Raw genomic sequence first — 18,864 nt, forward strand, 5'->3', positions numbered from 1 at the left:
GGATGTCATGTCACAGCAGCCAAGTGATGATTACTTTATACAATAGAGCTTCATAAAGAGAATTGGGCGCGCATTTAGAGATGATCGTCGCAACACTGAGTGCAGTTTTTTTTTTTTTTTTTAATTTAATTTTTTTCCATTTTGGATGAAATATCTTTCTGTGGCACTGTAGGCAGCAAGCCAAAGTCAGTCAGGGGTGGAAATAATTAAGTTTTTTTTCAAAAGCGTTTGAGAAATCTTAATCATGTTGGTTCTTTGTTGAACCACCCATCCATTTTCTATATCTATACCGTGTATCCCTTTCGGGGTTGCGGGGGTGCTGGAGCCTATCCCAGCGATCAACGGGCAAGAGGTGGGGTACACCCTGGACCGGTCGCCAGTCGATTGCAGGACACAAACACACAACCATTCACACTCACACTCACACCTAGGGGCAATTTTAGAGTCACCAATTAACCTAATGAGCATGTTTTTGGTCTGTGGGAGGAAGCCGGAGTGCCCGGAGAGAACCCACGCATGCACGGGAAGAACATGCAAACTTCACACAGAAAGGCCAGACCTGGGAATCAAACCGGCAACCTTGTTGCTGTGAGGCATGCACACTACCTGCTGCACCAATTAAAACAATAAAGTAAAGGAGCTAATTGTGGAAATGAAAAAAAATGAATTCAGTTTTCAGGCAAAAGACAAAAGAAATGCATCAAAGTGCTAAATGTGACGATGTATCAATGATTATGTCGAATGTTTAAACTGCCTCAACAAATTAGGGGAGACTGACTTTAATTGCTGTACTCTTCTCCCTGTACGGATGCTCTTAAAGCTAAAGCTCGTCGTCTGTAGCACCATATTATTTTTCATTTTAAATTCAGCCTTAATTAAATTAGTTGCCATCTCAATAATTTGAGCGCTCTGTTTCAGTTCCTAAACAGCCTAAAAAAAGTGAGTACTTCTTTCTGTGAAGTATTTCCACAGATGTATCGTTGTCCCTCCGTCTTTTATGTCTCATGTTTTATTCAGCTGAAGTGTGTACAAGGCCTCGTTTTGGTGGCATTCACCCGTAGACCTACAGTGAGCAAAGTAACCAAACAGGTGAGTGGAAGCTGCAGGAGACGCGGCAGTTGATGCTGTGGTTTTTCACTTTCCCTGCCATTGCCGCAGCTGCAGTATTTAGAGGTCAGACCCTGTCTGGATGATCTCCCCACCTTCCAAGGCATTCATTATTAAATCAGATACGCAACTTAGCTTCTAAAAGGTCAGCTCACCTGTCGCTTTGAGGCCGGGGGGCTTTTGATTTTCAGGTGGAAAATAAGCGTCTTCATCCCCATTCTTCACTATCCTAGCAGCATGATTTGCACTAATGTCAAACTTCTCGGTCTATTACCTAAAGCTGAATGGCTGAGCGACACTTTTCGCAGTGGTGAGCCGCTTACAGGCCCGAATGGGGTTCTCGTCAAAATTGGCTAGGCTCACCTCCCGAGTCCTCTTTCCCAAATGTTGCACGGGGCCATCTTATGAATATATTTGGACTCCTCACAATCAAAACAGCGCATTAGCTGCAGTCAATGAGGCCCGACAGGTGGCAGAGAGAGAAGCAGGAGAGACTGCTGCAAAAAGAGAGCCACAGATGCCGTCTCTGTTTAGATTTTTCAGTGATGGCTTTTCCAATTACAGAAACAGTAATTTGCTGTAAAAGGCTCCGGACTGCTGGGAAGGGTAGAATGGAACAGGGTAATTGGTGGTGTGTTGGGGGGGGGGCATCGCATGAGATGTAATCCATATCACTCTCCAGTGGGAGTGGAGCAGCATTAGTAAAGCAGGGGGGTCATTTGTTTTTTTATAGTGGCCTCCCTCAACACTCGGCAGATGCTGACACCACTTTAAACATCACTCAGGAAGGGGAGTAAATGGCCTTTCTCTTGTCTTAGCTCCCTCCTTGTCACACTGTGTCTTCAGAAAGTGTACAAATATCCCCGGGTGAGCGCTGGTTCTTTGTTGACCAACCACAAGAGGCATTAGACTCAGAACAGCTGTGTGTGTTTGCTCGCCAGTACATACTGTACCGAGCTTGTGTTTTTGTTGTTTTTCACTGCAGCCTTTTACCTTTGAAGTGTTGCTTGCTTGTCCTGAAACACAGCCATTCCTCTGCCCCCAGAGGATATAGCCCCCGTCCAGACCTCATGCATATTTAACACTCCAAACTAACAGGTGAGCAGAAACACAACGCGGCTGTGCATCTCTCTGATGGTAGATGATGCACCATCCGTGTGTTCGCGCAGTCTTTGGCCAGTCGGCCCGGGCGCACAGCAAAGGCTCTGCAGTGTTTTCTGGACTGAGCAGGAATGTTGACATAAATAATATTTGTGCGTCTGCCTCAGGTTGACTGTGTCTCGCTCCTCTAATGTTGCCTTCCTCTTTCGTTCATAAATTATGGTCAATCACAGCCAGGTTTATGTTTCCGGATCCTCTCCAGTCGCTTGTTTGCTCAGCAGGTGTCCTTTTCATAGATGCTCTCCACTCTGACTCTTAATTCCTCCATTCTTATAAGCCAGGAAATTATAACGCTTTCATTCTCTTGGCCTCTGCCTCTGTCATATTGTGATTATTTACCCTTCTGTGGTTTAATGGCTTTCGTAAATGGCTTAATAGAATTCACTTCGGCCTTAGGATGCGTAGCGAAAGGGCACATGATTCACTGTTTTCATTGGCTTTTTGTTCCCCCCTTGTCTCTGCTTACACACCGTGTGCCACAATAAAATCAAATATGATCATAACCAACCTGTAAAACGATTGTCAGTCTCTCTACCCACTTTCTCTCTCTCTCCTTCTCCATTGTATTCTTGTTTTTAAGCCCAATTGCTGCCTCACTCTGCACTGGGCATTCACAATGTAATTATATATGATTTACAAACAGCTGCAGCCATAATGGTGTATAAACAAATTACAGAATGAGGGAGAAAAAAAACAGCTGAGGAATAAAGAGATGAAGACAGAGAGAAATTGGCCAGCATCAGATGCAGTCAGTGGTTTGGCTGCTTTTTGGATCATCGCTTTGGCTCTCCCTTCAACACAAAATGAGCACTCACGCTCGACATGCTTTACCCCTTCTGCACGCAGATATTTAGCTGTCTTTATGCCAGCATTAAATAGGATTCTGCCTCTGTAATGCAGTGTCCTAGCTCCACTTCCTCCCTAATGTTCACACTCATTCAGTTTCACCAGGATGTTGTTCTTGCATTAGACTTTGCTCAATTGACCCCAGAGGGCCTAAATTTTCTCTCTGTGCACACCTGCACGTGAAGCTCCTTTCAGTTTTGACATGCGTATTTACACAAATAATTTCCTGATCGTGCCTCTGTAGATTAGCACTCACCTGGACTTCAACCTGCACACGTAGATGATGAGTTCCTGATAAATTCGTAACTCCTACAGCCAGTTCACCTCTCTCCAAACAGGCTGCACAGCAAATTGGACCTTCAAATCCCAGCAGAGAATAATGATAATGCACAAGGCACACTCTGCATGCTAAATCAAACGCACCTGGCAGATGTGAAATGCTCAGGAACACATTTTTAAGAAAGGTCTGTGAATGACAGAGTGTTAGCTAACTACTCTGTGAGGATGCTGCCTGAAACAGGACAGGACTAAAGCTGTCACCTGATCATTTTTATTGTATGTTGGAATCCTGAAAGCATAATGTAAAAGCAGCACGGGAGGATGCCAGTGTAAAGAAAACAATGAACAAGGCAGAATTCATGTTAGTCACTGGTTGGACATGGATTTATTGTTAAAGTGTGACTGGACTTGACTTGGAAGTAATTGGAGTGAATCTATGGGTCACAGCAGATCATAAATCAGCTTGTTAAAATTGGTGATCCATAACACGGCGCTGCCGGTGCCCTCTGACTGCGTAACCCCAACCAGAGCCTATATGGAGTCCAGCGTGTTTTTCCCAACCACAAAGTCAACCTGTAGAAAAGTTACACTAGAACTCACACTGAGCCCAACCTGTTTTTATCAGCCTGCAGTGAAACATGGGAAATAAGATGAGAAACAAAGTGAGAATCAGTCAGAACAAAACAAACTGTCAACATCTGTAACGCCAAACATCAACACACCAGTGGAAATGAAGGCATTACACTGAGTTCACCACCGCTGTAGATATATGCTCGGGTTAAAAATATTCATGTTAGCTAACCGGTGTGAATGTGTGTCTGTACATGTCAAATATTCAGTGTAACAATCTCTTTAGCCGGTCTATTTAAGGACACGTCTTAAAAGCATGTATCCTGTAAACTGCAGTGTCCTCTTGCAGAAGGAAACACCACAAATTTTGGGTGCTTGGGAACATTCTGTACAATCCCTGTCAGCTCTTTTTCAAAGATAATCTGTTAAGGAATCAGTAGGTCTTATTCATGGGCTAAAGGTAGAAATGAAAGCTCTCACTGATCCCTCAGCCGGTTCAAAGCGAGACATCTGAGCGTGAGTAGCAGAGATTTGGCGGTCACATCAGCTCATCATCAGCTAATCAGTGCACTGCTCATGATGTGGCATGTTGGAATTTTACCTCTATTTCATGTATGATGTTACAGCTGCACCTCCGTACTGTCGCTCAGTCCTGCTTTACCATTTGCATGAATAAAGCATTTTAATTAGGTTAGGCTAAGAGGCTCTATCCATTAAGGCTGCGTGTGTGATTTTATATATATATATATCTCAGGTGGAACCCTCTAAAGCTCATGTCATTCATTCGGTTCCCTCCGGACCCAAAGTGGAACATGGTCCAGGAGTGGAAATGAATGTATAAGTCTGTGTGTAAATATACACACATAAATGCACGCTTGTACACTCTGAGAGGGAAGGAAGGAACACACTAACTTTTTTTAATTAGATTAATAAATCAAGGAGGTAGCTGGCTGTGACGGCTGTAGCCCAGTGCCATTCCAGAAAGTCTGTGGCAAGGCTGGAGCATAATGATGTAACCGCACCACCTCTGTGTGTGTGCGTGTGTGTGTGTGTGTGTGTGTGTGTGTGTGTGTGTTTCTGGGTATGAAGCGAGGGATTCGGAAGGCAATTCATCTGACATGTTTTCCAGAAACTGCTTTCTCTACAAAACGCTGAGGATGAGCCTGTTTGCTGTTTATGTGTGTGTGTATTTATACTGCTATTCCCCACACTGCATTCATCAGCAGTTGGTGTAGTAGTGGGTGGCCAATGAGGTGTTTTGACAACCCACCCCCCCCACCCCCCACCCCCTGCCCTGACCCCCTCCACAATCCAACTAGCTTTTCCTTCACACCCTCCGTACCCTTCGCTGGCGTTTTTGACATCATGCTAATGAATGTTTCCTGTCTACTGTTGGTTGGCAGCTGCTTGGCTGTCTCAGCACAGATAACCCTTGAAAAACGGCATCATTATTTATATTTTCTTGTTCTCCACCAGCATAAATAATATTAGGTGTTACTGACAACTCACCGCAGCAGTAAAGGAGTAAAAAAAAAGGTGTATTTAGAGGTGAGGCTGTAGTGCTGTGCCGCCTGCCTCCAAGCTGTTTGTTTGATGGTACACTAACATGCATGGTCAGCAGAATTGACTAATTTTACAGAACAACTGCATTCATGTGCACATAAGGAACCAGGCAATCTGAGGACGTGTTTACCTGAGCTGCAATAACCTGGATACTGTAAAACCCACGCTAGCATGCAGATGGTCTTGTTTTTACTCAGCGCTGGCATATTCAGAGTGTAATAGTGATACATGAAGCTGCAGCTTGACGAGTTGTTTTTCTGGTCGCAGCATTTGGACTGATGGCACAGTGAGAGGACAGACTCCACAGTGTGAGAGCACACAGTGTTTCCCTACTATTTGCACATAGTCACATTTCACAAATAGCCTACTGCTCAACTGTGGACCCAACTTATTGAGAGTTATTCATACTAGAGTCAGTTCAGGTTAGTTGGAACAATTTAAAGAGATTTCTCAAAGGGCATGGGAGCCAGTCTGCAGTGAAAGTGATCTGCTTCTTACATTTCTGGGGTGGGAATCCTTCACATTTCTCAGAAGAACGGCTGTTTTTCTATTACAAGTATTTCCTTGTCAAAATCTAGCCCTCGTTTTAAATCTGCTCTCACGCCATGCTTTAGTTATTGCCTTTTTGAAGGCGGCTTTGAATTCAGTTGTTTTGAATACAAGGACGCACTGTTACGTCTTTTCATCTGTCTTCTCTGCAGCAACAGTGATGTTTTCCCAGGCTTAATTCTCTCTCTTCCAAAACATGCAGGATAGATTTGCCACATTTGAAAACCCTGGAAGAAACCACAAGATATACATGGCCAAGAAATAGTTTTTTCCCAGGGAAATCAAGCAGTGGTAGCCGGGCTTCTGTCAATCCGTGAACCTGCTTTAGAAAACCTGGATTCTTGACTTCAGGTAGTCTTGTTGTGAGACTGTGGAAAGTGTGTGTGATGAGATTTTGTTTTTATGCCCTCCTGATGTATCCGTATGTGCAGTTAAAGATGCTCCATCACTGATGGCGCTGGTCTACCCGCATATCGTCCTCCAGGTGGTGGATCAGTGAAAATGGCCTCTAAAAATACCACCATGGAATTTCATGTGGGCCACTTTACCAAACTAACTGCTGTAATTGCTTCCGCACACTTCATACACTGCTCACACACACAACCACTCGTCAGCTCTAATAGACATGCATGTGTAAACATACTCTGCCATACACAAACAAATATACCGTACATATTGCACAACATCAGGAAGCGGCTCTCTTGGAGATGCACATATTTAGTGGCGCTCACAATCAGCCACAATTACAACTGATGGGTAGAAATCAGGCTGCCACTTAGCACAGTCATTGACTCCACGCAGCACTGACTCACTATCTGATTTCTCACCATATCGACAGCCACATTCTCGCCTTGAATCCACCATAATGGGTCTGCAGCACATGACACAAAGGCTTGATAGGTCATGACGACCTGCTGGAGAAATACAGCTGAGCAAAGCAATCCAGCTCTTCTAACAGGCTCAAACTGGCATTAGCAGTGTGGCGCTAATGTGCTAACAGCTAAAAGAACCACAGATTAGTTTGATTCTTGTCTCTTTAGGGCAGTTGGGAGTCAGTGCTGAAGTATTTATGAAAAAACATTTTATCCTGTGATAAAGATGCTGTGCTCTTCCATGAATCATGGATTGAAGTACCTTCTCTAAGGCAGTGATGCAATTTAACTGGAACCTTTTTATAATGAGCCATGTTGCAGCTTGCAGTAAAGTAATTAATCTAATTTTTTCAGGACAAACGGAAGGAAAATGATTAAGAGAAGCACAACCGTGCAGTTACAAAAAGCATAAACAACCCTGCGCACAAGTTGCATCAGACTTTATTTCATTTATACTGATGCGTTGATTTAGGAGCTCTGCACTGCTCAGATTCAAGTGTGTTCAGTGTGTTTTCTGTCACTGCTTTAGTGCCTGCCCTCTGTCAATCACACCTCCCAGGCAAGCCAACATCTCCCACCTCTGTAGTTGAGAGAATGAAATTGAATTTTAGACCCATTTCACACAATCGCAGCTTTTAACTTCTTCTCTGCGGAGAGTGGGAAGTCTGGGAACTCATATTTTAAATTTAGTAAAATGGTAATAGAGGCAAAACAGCAAACACATCAGTGTCAAAGTAAGATGAAACGAGCCTGTAGTGATGTAATGAAATGCAATTCAAAGAAAAGAAGGAACCCTGAAGTCAGAGTGGAACTGTAAGCTGAGGTTTGTGTCCACCTCACTCATGTCTGCGTCTTTGTCAGGAGGCCAGTTGGAGAGTCTGATGGAGACCATGAGAGCAGAGATCGCCGCCCAGCCGCCAGTGGAAGGATCCTACACTGCACGCCGAGGGGACTACTGCATAGCCAAGTTTGCCGATGGCGAATGGTAAGCAAACATTTTGTTTATACCTGTGATGATATTTAAAAGCCTCACAGTGACCTTAACCCATTAGCAAGGCTCTGAGCTGACTCTGTAACCTCATGCTTAAGTCATACCAATCAGCTCCTTCTGTGACGAGCAGGTGGTTTATGATCACCTGAAACAAAACTACAAGCGAGACGTTTTACACCAGTTTGATGAGCAGCATTTCCATGAGACATACATGTTTGCACGATTTCTCCTCCCTCAAGAACACCTGACATTTCATTTTTACCTTGTCTCTATTTAAGCCTGTGAAGCATTAACTGCAGACACCCACAGGGTGTAATTAGCTCACTGCCACTGCTTTTGGCCCTTTCAGAATCAGCAGTCGCTTGACAGTAAAACGCGCACACACACACACACACACACACACACACACACACACACACACACACACACACACACACACACACACACACACACACACACACCTCTTCATCTCATCTCCACCGGATGTTGGAAGTTTACAGATGGTCATGGGGACAGATAAAAGTCACAGTGATCGAGGGAGGGAGAGAGAGCGTCTATGTCAAGAAGGTGACAGCGAAAAAAGATCAGGAAAGTGATTAAAAAACCAAATGTTCCCAAGACACAGGTGCTCTTCTTTCCTTCCTCCATCCTTCACTCCATCCTCCTCCAGGTTTTTAAGGGGCAAAACTAAAGATATTCTCTTGCTGTAGCCACCAACGCAAGTCAAAAAGAAACAGGCCATCTGTTGTTAACCTTCACTTTTTTTGTATGAAAGTGTCTTCTTGTTACTTTCCTGTAATCCTGCTCCAAATGGCATTGTCTGAGATTTCTTTATTTATTTCATTGTTTCTTACGCCATATATTATTCAGCGAGCTAATTATGTTCATGTCCGCATTGTTCTGTGTCCATATCTTTGTATTCTGCGATGCATGTGGAATGTGGGCTTGTTTCATTAGGGGGCTAATTAGAAATCCGCCGCCTTTCAAGGCCTTCTAGAACACCACAGAGTGAGAGTGAACAGAAAAGAAAAACCTCTGTTCATCAGTCACTCGCACTTTGTCTCTCGCTCTTTACGTCTTCTTGTTAATCACTTATTTGGTTTTAACTTTGTTCTCTTGTCTCTTTCTTTGCGCGTGTGCCTCTAATTATTTGGCTTTCTCCTGCTCTCCTTGGTTCTGGGCCAATTTGTTCTCCCCGCTCTCATTGGCTCTGAGAGTCAAACGAGTTGCGGTCAGATGATGAGACGCTTCCTGAATTGAGTCTGAGGAGAAACATGGTCTTCTGTCTCCTCCATATGAATCCATGAGTTGGATTTGGCTCTTACCCAAACACTTTTTGTTGTGTTTTCTTTTGTCACTGATCTGCGCGTCCTTGTTGTATCACGTTTATTTACGTTCAAATCCAGCCTGTCAAATATGCTGCAGAATCAAACCTCACACAGTAAAACTGCTGTGTTTTTCTGATTAGCGCTAATGCACTAAAGTTATTTGCTACAAGGCAAGAAATAGGTTTAAATTTCTGTCCTTTATTGCAAAGAGGCCTCTGTGCAATTTTCACAGCACTGCCATGTCCTGATAGATCCCCTCTGTCCCCATCACTCCCCCGGCCTGCTCGTCCTCTCCTGCTCCTCTCCCCCGATCACAACAGACAGATCCTCCAACACCTTCTCCCCAGGGAAATAAGCACGGAATCATTTACTCATCTCCTTTTCCTCTTGTGCCCTCTGTCTTCATCTCTACTCTCTCTTCTCGCTCTCTCTGTCTTTGTCTCTCTCTCAATTACTCTTTTGTTGCTGCAGGTACAGAGCCAGAGTGGAGAAAGTTGAGTCACCGGCAAAGGTTCATGTCTTCTACATTGACTACGGCAACGTGAGTAACTTTGTCACTGGAGTGTTGCTTCATCTTCACCATTGAACTGTAGCGCTACGCAATAGCCAAGTTTTGATGTGGCCATGCCCACAGCCAGAGGGAATCCAGTATCTGCAGGGATTTCTTTGCTGTTTCTATTCAGACACCAGTTGTTTGCTTATTTCCACTTTCAGAGCAGCCCAGCAGCCTTGCTGTATGTTTTCAGCTGGAGTTTTTAGGACAAACATGATGCAGGCTTGTTTGTTTTCCCTTGATTGTTTGACTGAAGCAAAGAGTGCAACTGAGTGTATCACTTTTATTCCCTTTCATGATGATGACAAAGGCAGAGCTCCCTCTCTCTCTGGATCTGTGGGTTTTTTATACTGCGATGACGAAGGCACTGCATCGTTGCGAGTGCCTTATTGTGTCGCTTCTTCCCACGTGCGTACACATGCTTGCATCACCAAGTGGCTCATGCAACCAACCCCTGGCCCGCGGGAGATTTCCCATGATGCAGTGGAGCAGCACAGTGTGTGACTGACCTCAGAGCAGTGGGGGACGGCTCGGGGTTTGGCTGGCAGATGTGATGCGTCCTGGCATGCTGCTGAAAGTGTGATTCTTCGAGGCCGACCTGGCACACACAAAAAAAACGGAGCTGATCTACCTCACTAGTAGTTTTTGCGTCATTTCAAGTCGAGTCGCTCTGGCCTTGATTTCATGCCTCTGTATCATTTAGCTGTTAGTTGGTAATGTTGCCACCTGTCTTAGGTACATGGCAGCAGCTGAATTACTTTGTGAGCATTAGCAAACACAGCAGAGCACTTTTGTCTTTCATTTTTAGAGCCCACGTTTAAAGTGCCGTCAAAATCTAATATGGCGTTGATAAATCTTAACATTCCAATCCATAATAAATGTTGAAGGTACTCTCTGTCTAGACTGTACAGTCCAATGAACACATTAACCTAAGATATGGGGGTCATTAAATTAACTCCCCACCCCTAACGGCTGTATTTGTCTGACTCTCCATCTGCATGTTCCCCCTTTAGGCAGCCTGTGGGTGCTCAGTGATTGGTCATTGCTCACATTGGCTTTATACCTGTCAGGATGTATCACCTTTATCACTTCATATCAGGGAAATGTGGTACTTTCTTTTCAGATATAGCAAAGTGCATTTTGTTTAATTTCGGGAACCAAGCCAAACTAGAGTGCAGAACTTACAATCAGCACCAAAGATGAGAACGTGGTCACGAAGACTTCTTCAATGTGCTGCCGATCCCCGAGTCTGAAAACCAGACAGCAGATGTGTCTTCATCAGGTTGTAAATGCAAGTCATCACGCATCATTGCAAAGATTATGAATTCATAAACTCTGAGGCCTCTTATCATGACATGATTAAACCTGAGTGATTGTCTCTCTTAAGCTCTTTTTAGAAAATGTTTTTGTTTGTTTTCCTAAAGTGGTTGCGTAGCGTATCAATGTATTCAAAGCAAACTGTCAAGTAGTGTCGCCTTTTTACATTTTACTTGTTTTGTTGTCTGGTGACTATTATGTTGACATCTATTGTCGTCTTTACTCTTAGCTTGTAGCTGAGCTACAGAGCAGATGGAGCTCAGTGCCTCTGTAGAAACAGCTGTGAAATGATTGGTAAGGTGACATATACAAGCATGCAGCCCTTGAGCTACAAAATGGCATCTGTCCTTCTTTCGCAGTTGTAAAGTATCATCATTAAAGTGACATCAGGATTTCAGAATTGAGTCAGAATCAAGGAAAAATAGAAATACATCACAGGGCACAGTACGGATTTACAACTCGAGTACGAGCTGTGTTTTGTTTGAGGATGTCCTTCGCTTGGAGAGGCAGTTTGATTTGAGAGATGGGCTCTGTAATGTCAGATATTTAGGAAGTAAACTTCCATCACAAGCCTTCAACAACCTTGTTACACATTTGTTTTATGTATCGGGATCATAACTGAACAAGCCAGACATTTGTGCCTTATCGCTGTTGGCTTCCTCTAGTGTGGCCGCGGCAGGAGATGGATGTCTGTGTCGTTTTGTGCTTAGCCGTAGTCATCATGACAAACACACTGATTATTGATACAGAAAAACATCTGCGTCTGATTGCACAGATAAACACAATGAAGACCGTCAGATGTTCTATATTGGCTCTGATTTGTGTCCTCCGTTCATCCTCCCTCAGAGAGAAGTTGTGTCGTCCACTCGTCTGGCTGCCATCCCCCCTGCCTTCAGCATCAGGACCCTGCCAGCACAGGCCACCGAGTACGCCTTCGCCTTCATCCAGATCCCACAGGACGTAAGTGAACAGAACGAGTGCAGAGTGAGAGATACGTGTCGCGGCTCAAAATTTGCTTTTGTGATATCAACTTCCTCAGTCTCATTTTCTACCAGCTTTCCAAAGTTGACTTTTCTGGCAAGACATAAAAACTGTTTGAGTTTCACTTATCGCACGCGGTGATAAGCCTGTAACTGACAGACAGGGTCGAGTTTTCATTCCGAGTGCTAGTGAAAATTATGCTCATACATAATGGATGCAGACAGAGCAATGACAAACATTAAGCCATCGATTTACTTGGTGGCAATAAATTAGAGAATAATTGACATAGTAGCAGAGAGAAATGAATGTTTTATGAACAATTTGATAACATAAATGACATTTCTTTAACGGCCCAGGCTCCCACACACCCTATAGACAGATACAAAGCATCCAGGTGCATGTGTCTGTGCATATAAATGTCCATCTGATAGCTGAGCCACAGCTACTGTTTTTCTGCAGCCCTAATCTTCTTGTTTACATCCGAGTGTGTTTACCCAACCTCCGGTGACCACTTGTGTGTGTGTTTGTCCCTGTGTGTGTGTGCGCGTGTGTGAGTGACTTGTGTGTGTCAGAGGGTCAACTCATTGGTAGCCTCCTGAGCCGGCAGCATCCTGAATTGTTTGTGCAGATGAAAATGTGTTTTCTGTCAGTATGCGCAGTGCTTAATGCCCATCTTTAATTGGTTGTGTGTGTGCACATGTGCAATCGAGAGTGTTAGTTTAAAGGGTGTTTCTTCCAGTTCCAGAGCATTTGCAGGTTTGTAATATAACTGTAATATACGTGCTTTTCACATCTGGACATTGTGTGTTTCTACTTTGGTTTGCTCATCTGAACTGATGCAGTTGAATCCTGCCTTCATGAAGCATACAGTGTTCAGTTTTTGTCAGAGTGGTGTCGATACAGCCTTCTGGTTACTTTAGAGGCTGTAGCCTGTGGTGCCGCTGAACTTGATTTAATTCATCCGTATTAATTTGTCAGTGCATTTCGCGTTGACCAGTGGTTTGCAGATTCTTTTAAACGAGGTCTCCTACAAGCTGCAAAGCATTACTGTGACAACCAGACACTGAGCTGTCAACAGCATATGTAACAGGGTTTTTAATATTGCTATAATATAATTTATATCTTCAGTTTATGTTTGAACACAGTGTCGTTAATGTGATGCCTTGTTTTTTTTTTTAATCTGGTTATTAAAACACAACAAATAAACAGTACAATATAGAAATCTTGCGACACCTTTGGCCCATCCTCGAGGGAACCGCTCCTGTAGACTATGACTTGTCGATTGCAGGAAGTATGGGCACATTTTGTATTAATTTATTACTTTATTTTTACTGAGACCTAGTCTTCCATAGCAAGACATATCTGCACAGCTGTTCAGGACTGGAGAAACGGCTGGCTGCACCCATTATCACTCTGGTATATGTGGGAAAAAAACAAAATAAACAAGCTAGCTTGCTGCTGTCTTTATGCTTGTATCATTAGCTACCAGGTGAGGGTAACTTACCATTCCATTTTCAGCATGTGGGTTGCTACCTGAGGTGGTGGCTGTTGTTTCCTGTAACAACAGGGAGTTGGAAAATGGTAAAGCACGGATAGTGGAAGGGCAGGAGAATGCTCCCTGTAATAGGCGACTGATGACAGACTTATACTCAAACCTGGTGAGTTGGACTTCTGAGGACTTGCATCTCAATAATTTTCCAGTCCAATTTAATTAATCAATCAATTAATTTATCAATTGTTACATTTTCAAGTTCAAGTTTAGCATTGTAGCACTGCTCTTATTTATACAAGACTTCACTTTAACTTTATGGACCCATTGGCCTCTGACTGGACATGTGTATTGAAGCTGTGTGTGTGTGTGTGTGTGTGTGTGTGTGTGTGTGTGTGTGTGTGTGTGTGTGTGTGTGTGTGTGTGTGTGTGTGTGTGTGTGTGTGTGTGTGTGTGTGTGTGTGTGTGTGTGTGTGTGTGTGCGTGCGCGTGCGCGTGCGTGTGCGTGTGTGTGTGAGTGAGCTGGCCGTGCCTGCATGCTTGCTGTCACCTGTCTCATGAGTCAGTGTTTCCTGAAGGATGAAGTGGCCCATCTGTTGGTCCAGCCCAGGGAACAAAGGCGTCACCTGCACTTCTCAGCCCCCAGACTCACTCTCTCACACACACACACACACACTCAGCTTTACCACATGTTGAAAGCTGCCACACACCTTCCACCTCTCCTTCTCACTCTCTGTCACTCTGCATCTGTCTAACCCTTTTCCCGTATTTTCGGCTTTTCTCTTGGTTTTCCTTTCATGTGTTTTCAGCTTTATCTGGAGCTTTTTCACCATGTCACTCACGCTGACAGCACGGTGCCCCACTTGACTGCGCCTTTGCTGCTGCACATAGGAAAGGTTGTTGCCTTTGTCTCCTGAACCTGCCACCTGATGCCCTGAACAAAAGTCTTCACTAGTTATATGGCTTCAGTCAGCCTTAAAATCTTACTTTTCCCAACACCAAAACCCTGCCAGTGTGACGAGATCACTCTGCTGCTTTCCTGCGCCGTTTCTTTAAATGTTCCATCAAGTGACAATAGCTTCAAGTAGCAGCATGATCGAGGTGCACTTTCTGCTGTGCTGTTTCTGGAAAAGCACTCATAGCTGAAATATGCACTTGTAACTTGACAAAGCAGGAGAAATAATGCATGTTATCTCTGTGACATCTGCAGCTGTTGCCTCCATCAGAGCAACAACTGCTACCACATGTTTAGCACTGTTTAATCCACTTTTATTACAGATGTGAACCCCCAGCTGCCTGTACTCAGGACACACTGCCACCTCTGTATTACGCCTGATCAGCTAATTAAAGGAAATTGTTTATGCCAAGAGTGCACTTGGGGAAAAAAGATGAACAGCAAAATAATTCATTTTTAGCTTTAGTATGGTCCTTTAAGGTAACTGTGCTACACAGTTCAAGCCCATTTGAAATGCAAAGTAACATCTTGAGAAATTATCAATCTAAGAGTGAAATCATGCCACTAATTGTGCAAATATATACTTCTTATACATCATGTGCATTGTACAATGATGCCTCGTAATGCCTAATGAGCCCAACATCAAGGAGGAGTCCAGTCATGGCCAGTAACGGTTGTTATAAATACATATACATGTGTCTATAGTGAGAGTGAGGAAGACAGAAATTTGTCTTGGTTAACGTTCACTGGCAAGAGACTAATCTGAGTATGGGTTTTCAGAAAAAGGCCCAGTGACACCTGTCACTATTTATTTTCCTATTTGAAATGAAAATTTCCTGATACGTTATTAGTATCAGAAGCTCTCAGAGTCTGCAGTTACTCAGATTAATGAAACCCATGATTTTATCATGTCGGCAAAGTTCACGTACGGCTGCTTCGCATCGAGACAGTTTGCACTGATGCATTTGAGAAGTTTGTTCATGAAAAAAAGTCTCTGTAGAAAAACGTAAAAGGAAAATATCAACGCTGAACTTAAGCTATTCCGTACCGAGCCGCACATCCGATCATATTGATTTACAGTAAGTCAAATGCTAATATTTTGGCCTGTTGTTAACACGTTGAACCCTGTCTGTTCGGCACATATGGCAGACGAGCGGGTCACTAGAAGGCTCTCATTAATTTTATATTGCCCCCTCACGAGTGTCAAAGCGTTCTACGTCTGTAATACTGTCTCCCTGCGTTTCTGTCTCCTCTCTCCTCCTGTGTCGGCTGTCTCCCCCACCGCCCTCTCTGTCGCACACTCACCCCCCCGCCTCTCTCTCTCTCTCTCTCTCGCCCTGAGCTCCCCTGCAGCGCCTGTGACACGTTGACCAGGGGGAGAGCGGGGACAAAAAAGGCCCTTAGTTTTGTGCCTTGAACAAGCTTCCCTGCCCACACACGCTCGCACACGCGCACGCCAGACACGCACATACCCAAGGGCGGCTAGCTCGAAGGGGGTTGCCATGGAGACAAGACCAGGGCGAGAAAGAAGGGAAGCAAAGAGATGGATGGTGAAGGGGAGGGATGGATGATGGCCAGGGACTGATTTTTTTTTTTTTTCTTTGTAAGTGTCTTCCTCCCTCTGAAGATGCAGCTCCCTTGTTTTTCGCCTTTTTTCACCCCGCCTGCTGGAGGACGTGAGGTCAGGATCGCATTGCAGCTGTTCCACCTCCTTCTCCACCATGTGTTCAATCAAACGCTGCCCTTTCACATTCGCGAAGGTTAGGAACGAGCGAGAGTAAGGTAACTAAGTGAGGAATGAGAAGAAAAGAGAAGAAAGGGAGAGGAGGAGGAGGAGGAGGAGGAGGAGGAGGGTGGGGGAGAGTCAGACCATTAGATAGTTCAGGCAAACTTAAATCTCTTGAACTGGTTGAGTAGATAATTGTCGAGCTACACGACTGGCAGATTACTGTGTGAGTGATCATGTAAGTGTGATCGATGTGTGAGTGATGTGAGTGCATATGCAGGGTGTTTTCCTCAGCCTCTGCAGACCATGTGACTGCGTGTGCATGCAGATCTGTTCAGGAGCCATCAGTGATGACTTACTGATTGTCCATTTCACCTTTTTTCCTCCCTTCTTCCCCTCTTCCTGTTCCCTTCCATTATCTCCTCCACCTTCTTTTTTCTTCTTCAATCCCATCATCCATTACCGCCCCCGTTTCCTGTCTTCCCCTCGCCTCCTCTTTCTCCTTCCCTTATCAACCCTCCTCCTTCAGGAGGATGCCCGTGCGGACGTGGTGGACTGCATTGTGAGGGACATCCAGAACAGCCAGTGCCTGTTAAATGTGGAGTACTCGGGCGCCACCTGTCCACATGTCACAATACAGTTTGGGGACACCAAGGACGACGTGGGTCTCGGCCTGGTCAAGGAGGGCTTGGTGATGGTGGACGTCCGCAAGGAGAAGCACTTGCAGAAGATGGTAAGTGACGAGATGGGATGTACATAAGGTGATTGGAGGCTGTGTTAGATAAGTCAGCTTCTGAAGGCCGAAATATAAATTTATGGCTTATGCTGAAGCCGCTTGTTCTCTTTCTCTGCCTGAGCAGATTGTTTGTTTTAACATTTAGGCGGCCAATCACTTTTTCTGTCCATGTTAATGAGTGTCCCTGGTCTCACTGGGGTTGTAGACTGGGAAGTCACGCTTGACCGTATCACCAAAAACTGTGGTACAATGCAGATTGGATGAATCCTCGCTTAGAAAACATGCTGACGTTTGCCTCTGCTGTGGGTGAGATGTGAATTGTTCTACTTTCTGGTGCATTAAAGGCGTGTATTGAAACGGGTGAGTCAGGGAGTCATCGTGTCAGTTTAGGTGCATTTTCGATTGATTTCCCAGCTGGACTCTGACTGTAGTTTCTGCCTGTGTCAAACAGCGAATCAGAGTATCCTTTCAAAATATTTACTTTCCTCAACCTACTTCTTTCTATAAAGCGGCTCACGGTGCTGTTGAAATGCTCTGGATCAATATTTGTGCCAACTCTGTTCTAAATAGACAATGGCGTCAGTTCAAATGGGCCCCTTGTGTATTATTTAATGTTAAAAGGTCCATATACTGCCTATGGCTTTCTGACAGTCCAATAATGACCAGATTTCCATGCTAGCATGCTGCTACCCACTCATTTCCTCAGTTTGTCATGTATAGATTCTTTTTGATAAATGAAAGCTTGCGTCACAGTAAGTGCCTGTAGGTTTTGTTATGTGAACACTGTGGCACAGGAGACATAACACCTCTCCTCGCTTGTCAATCCACAGCAACACAATATGCACGCACACACCTCTACGATTTACCTCGGATGGCGGCCATTTTGTCAAAGCATGAAGCGTTGCTCATTTACTCTTCCTCTCATTATGCTAATTTTGCCCAGCAGACTCTAAGCCACTCTGTACATGAAAGATAAAGAAAAATGGGTGATATTTATTCCCGCTGCAATTACCGCTTCCACGCAGCCCCAATATTAGTCACTCTGCCGTTTATTTAAAAACTGAAATGCACAAAGGAGTGGAGACATGTGTCCACAAGAGTGCAATTCATAAACATAATCAGAACGTATAGAGGCTGGAGGGAAGAACGCATTTGTAAAGACATTTTCTCTAAATACAATTCATTCTCTCACACATGGAGACTCGTTTTTGTACACTCTGAACCGCAGCGATAAAAGCACTTGCCGCCTCACAGTAAGTCAATAAAGCACAGCGCGTCATTGAAAGAGCATTCTGACCTCTGACCTCTAAATAGTGGCCCAGGACCATAATGCAGTCTCCGGGTAATGGACCCTATAGACAGAGGACAGTGATTAAAACCTTCCAGCCATACCACTAATAGGCTTATAGACTGCACAGATTCAGGTTTTGTTGGCTCAAATGGCTTCTCTTTAGTATTCAACAGCTGTTTCTCCAGCATTTACGTCCTCCTCGCTGTCTACAGACGAATATTTTGATCTGGAGAAAGCTTAACAAGCAGCAGTGTTGCCAATGTGCTTACAAGCGAGCGTAGAAGTAAGCTCTACAGCATTTCTTGTTGATAATTCCACCCATCAAGTCTGCTTCAGCTCAAAGCCGAACGAGCCGAAGTGTGATTAGGTTGCTTTTCAAAACCTCTAAATGGAGTGAAAGTGCTTCAGATTCGTACATTGTGTTTGTTTATTTGGCGGGCTGCAGTTCTGCTGTACACAGGAGCTGTGTGGCCCGGCTGGAAGTCCATTAGTAGAGCTGAGGGATGAAACCATGCAACGTGGATAACATCACACTCAGGATCAAACAGTC

At 44.4% G+C, this 18,864-nt stretch overlaps 1 protein-coding gene across 1 annotated transcript in view; it reads left to right on the forward strand.

The window, feature by feature from the left end:
- The window catches only part of snd1 (staphylococcal nuclease and tudor domain containing 1), a 167,314-nt gene that overhangs the window by 134,641 nt on the left and 13,809 nt on the right, over nucleotides 1-18,864 (forward strand). The window contains 4 exon segments of the mRNA XM_070991570.1: nucleotides 7,809-7,932; nucleotides 9,738-9,807; nucleotides 11,983-12,096; nucleotides 16,817-17,020. Of these exon segments, the coding sequence (XP_070847671.1) occupies nucleotides 7,809-7,932; nucleotides 9,738-9,807; nucleotides 11,983-12,096; nucleotides 16,817-17,020 (512 nt within the window).

The sequence above is a fragment of the Chaetodon trifascialis genome, chromosome 22 (assembly GCF_039877785.1).
Source record: "Chaetodon trifascialis isolate fChaTrf1 chromosome 22, fChaTrf1.hap1, whole genome shotgun sequence".
In the NCBI taxonomy this organism is placed as follows: domain Eukaryota; kingdom Metazoa; phylum Chordata; class Actinopteri; order Chaetodontiformes; family Chaetodontidae; genus Chaetodon; species Chaetodon trifascialis.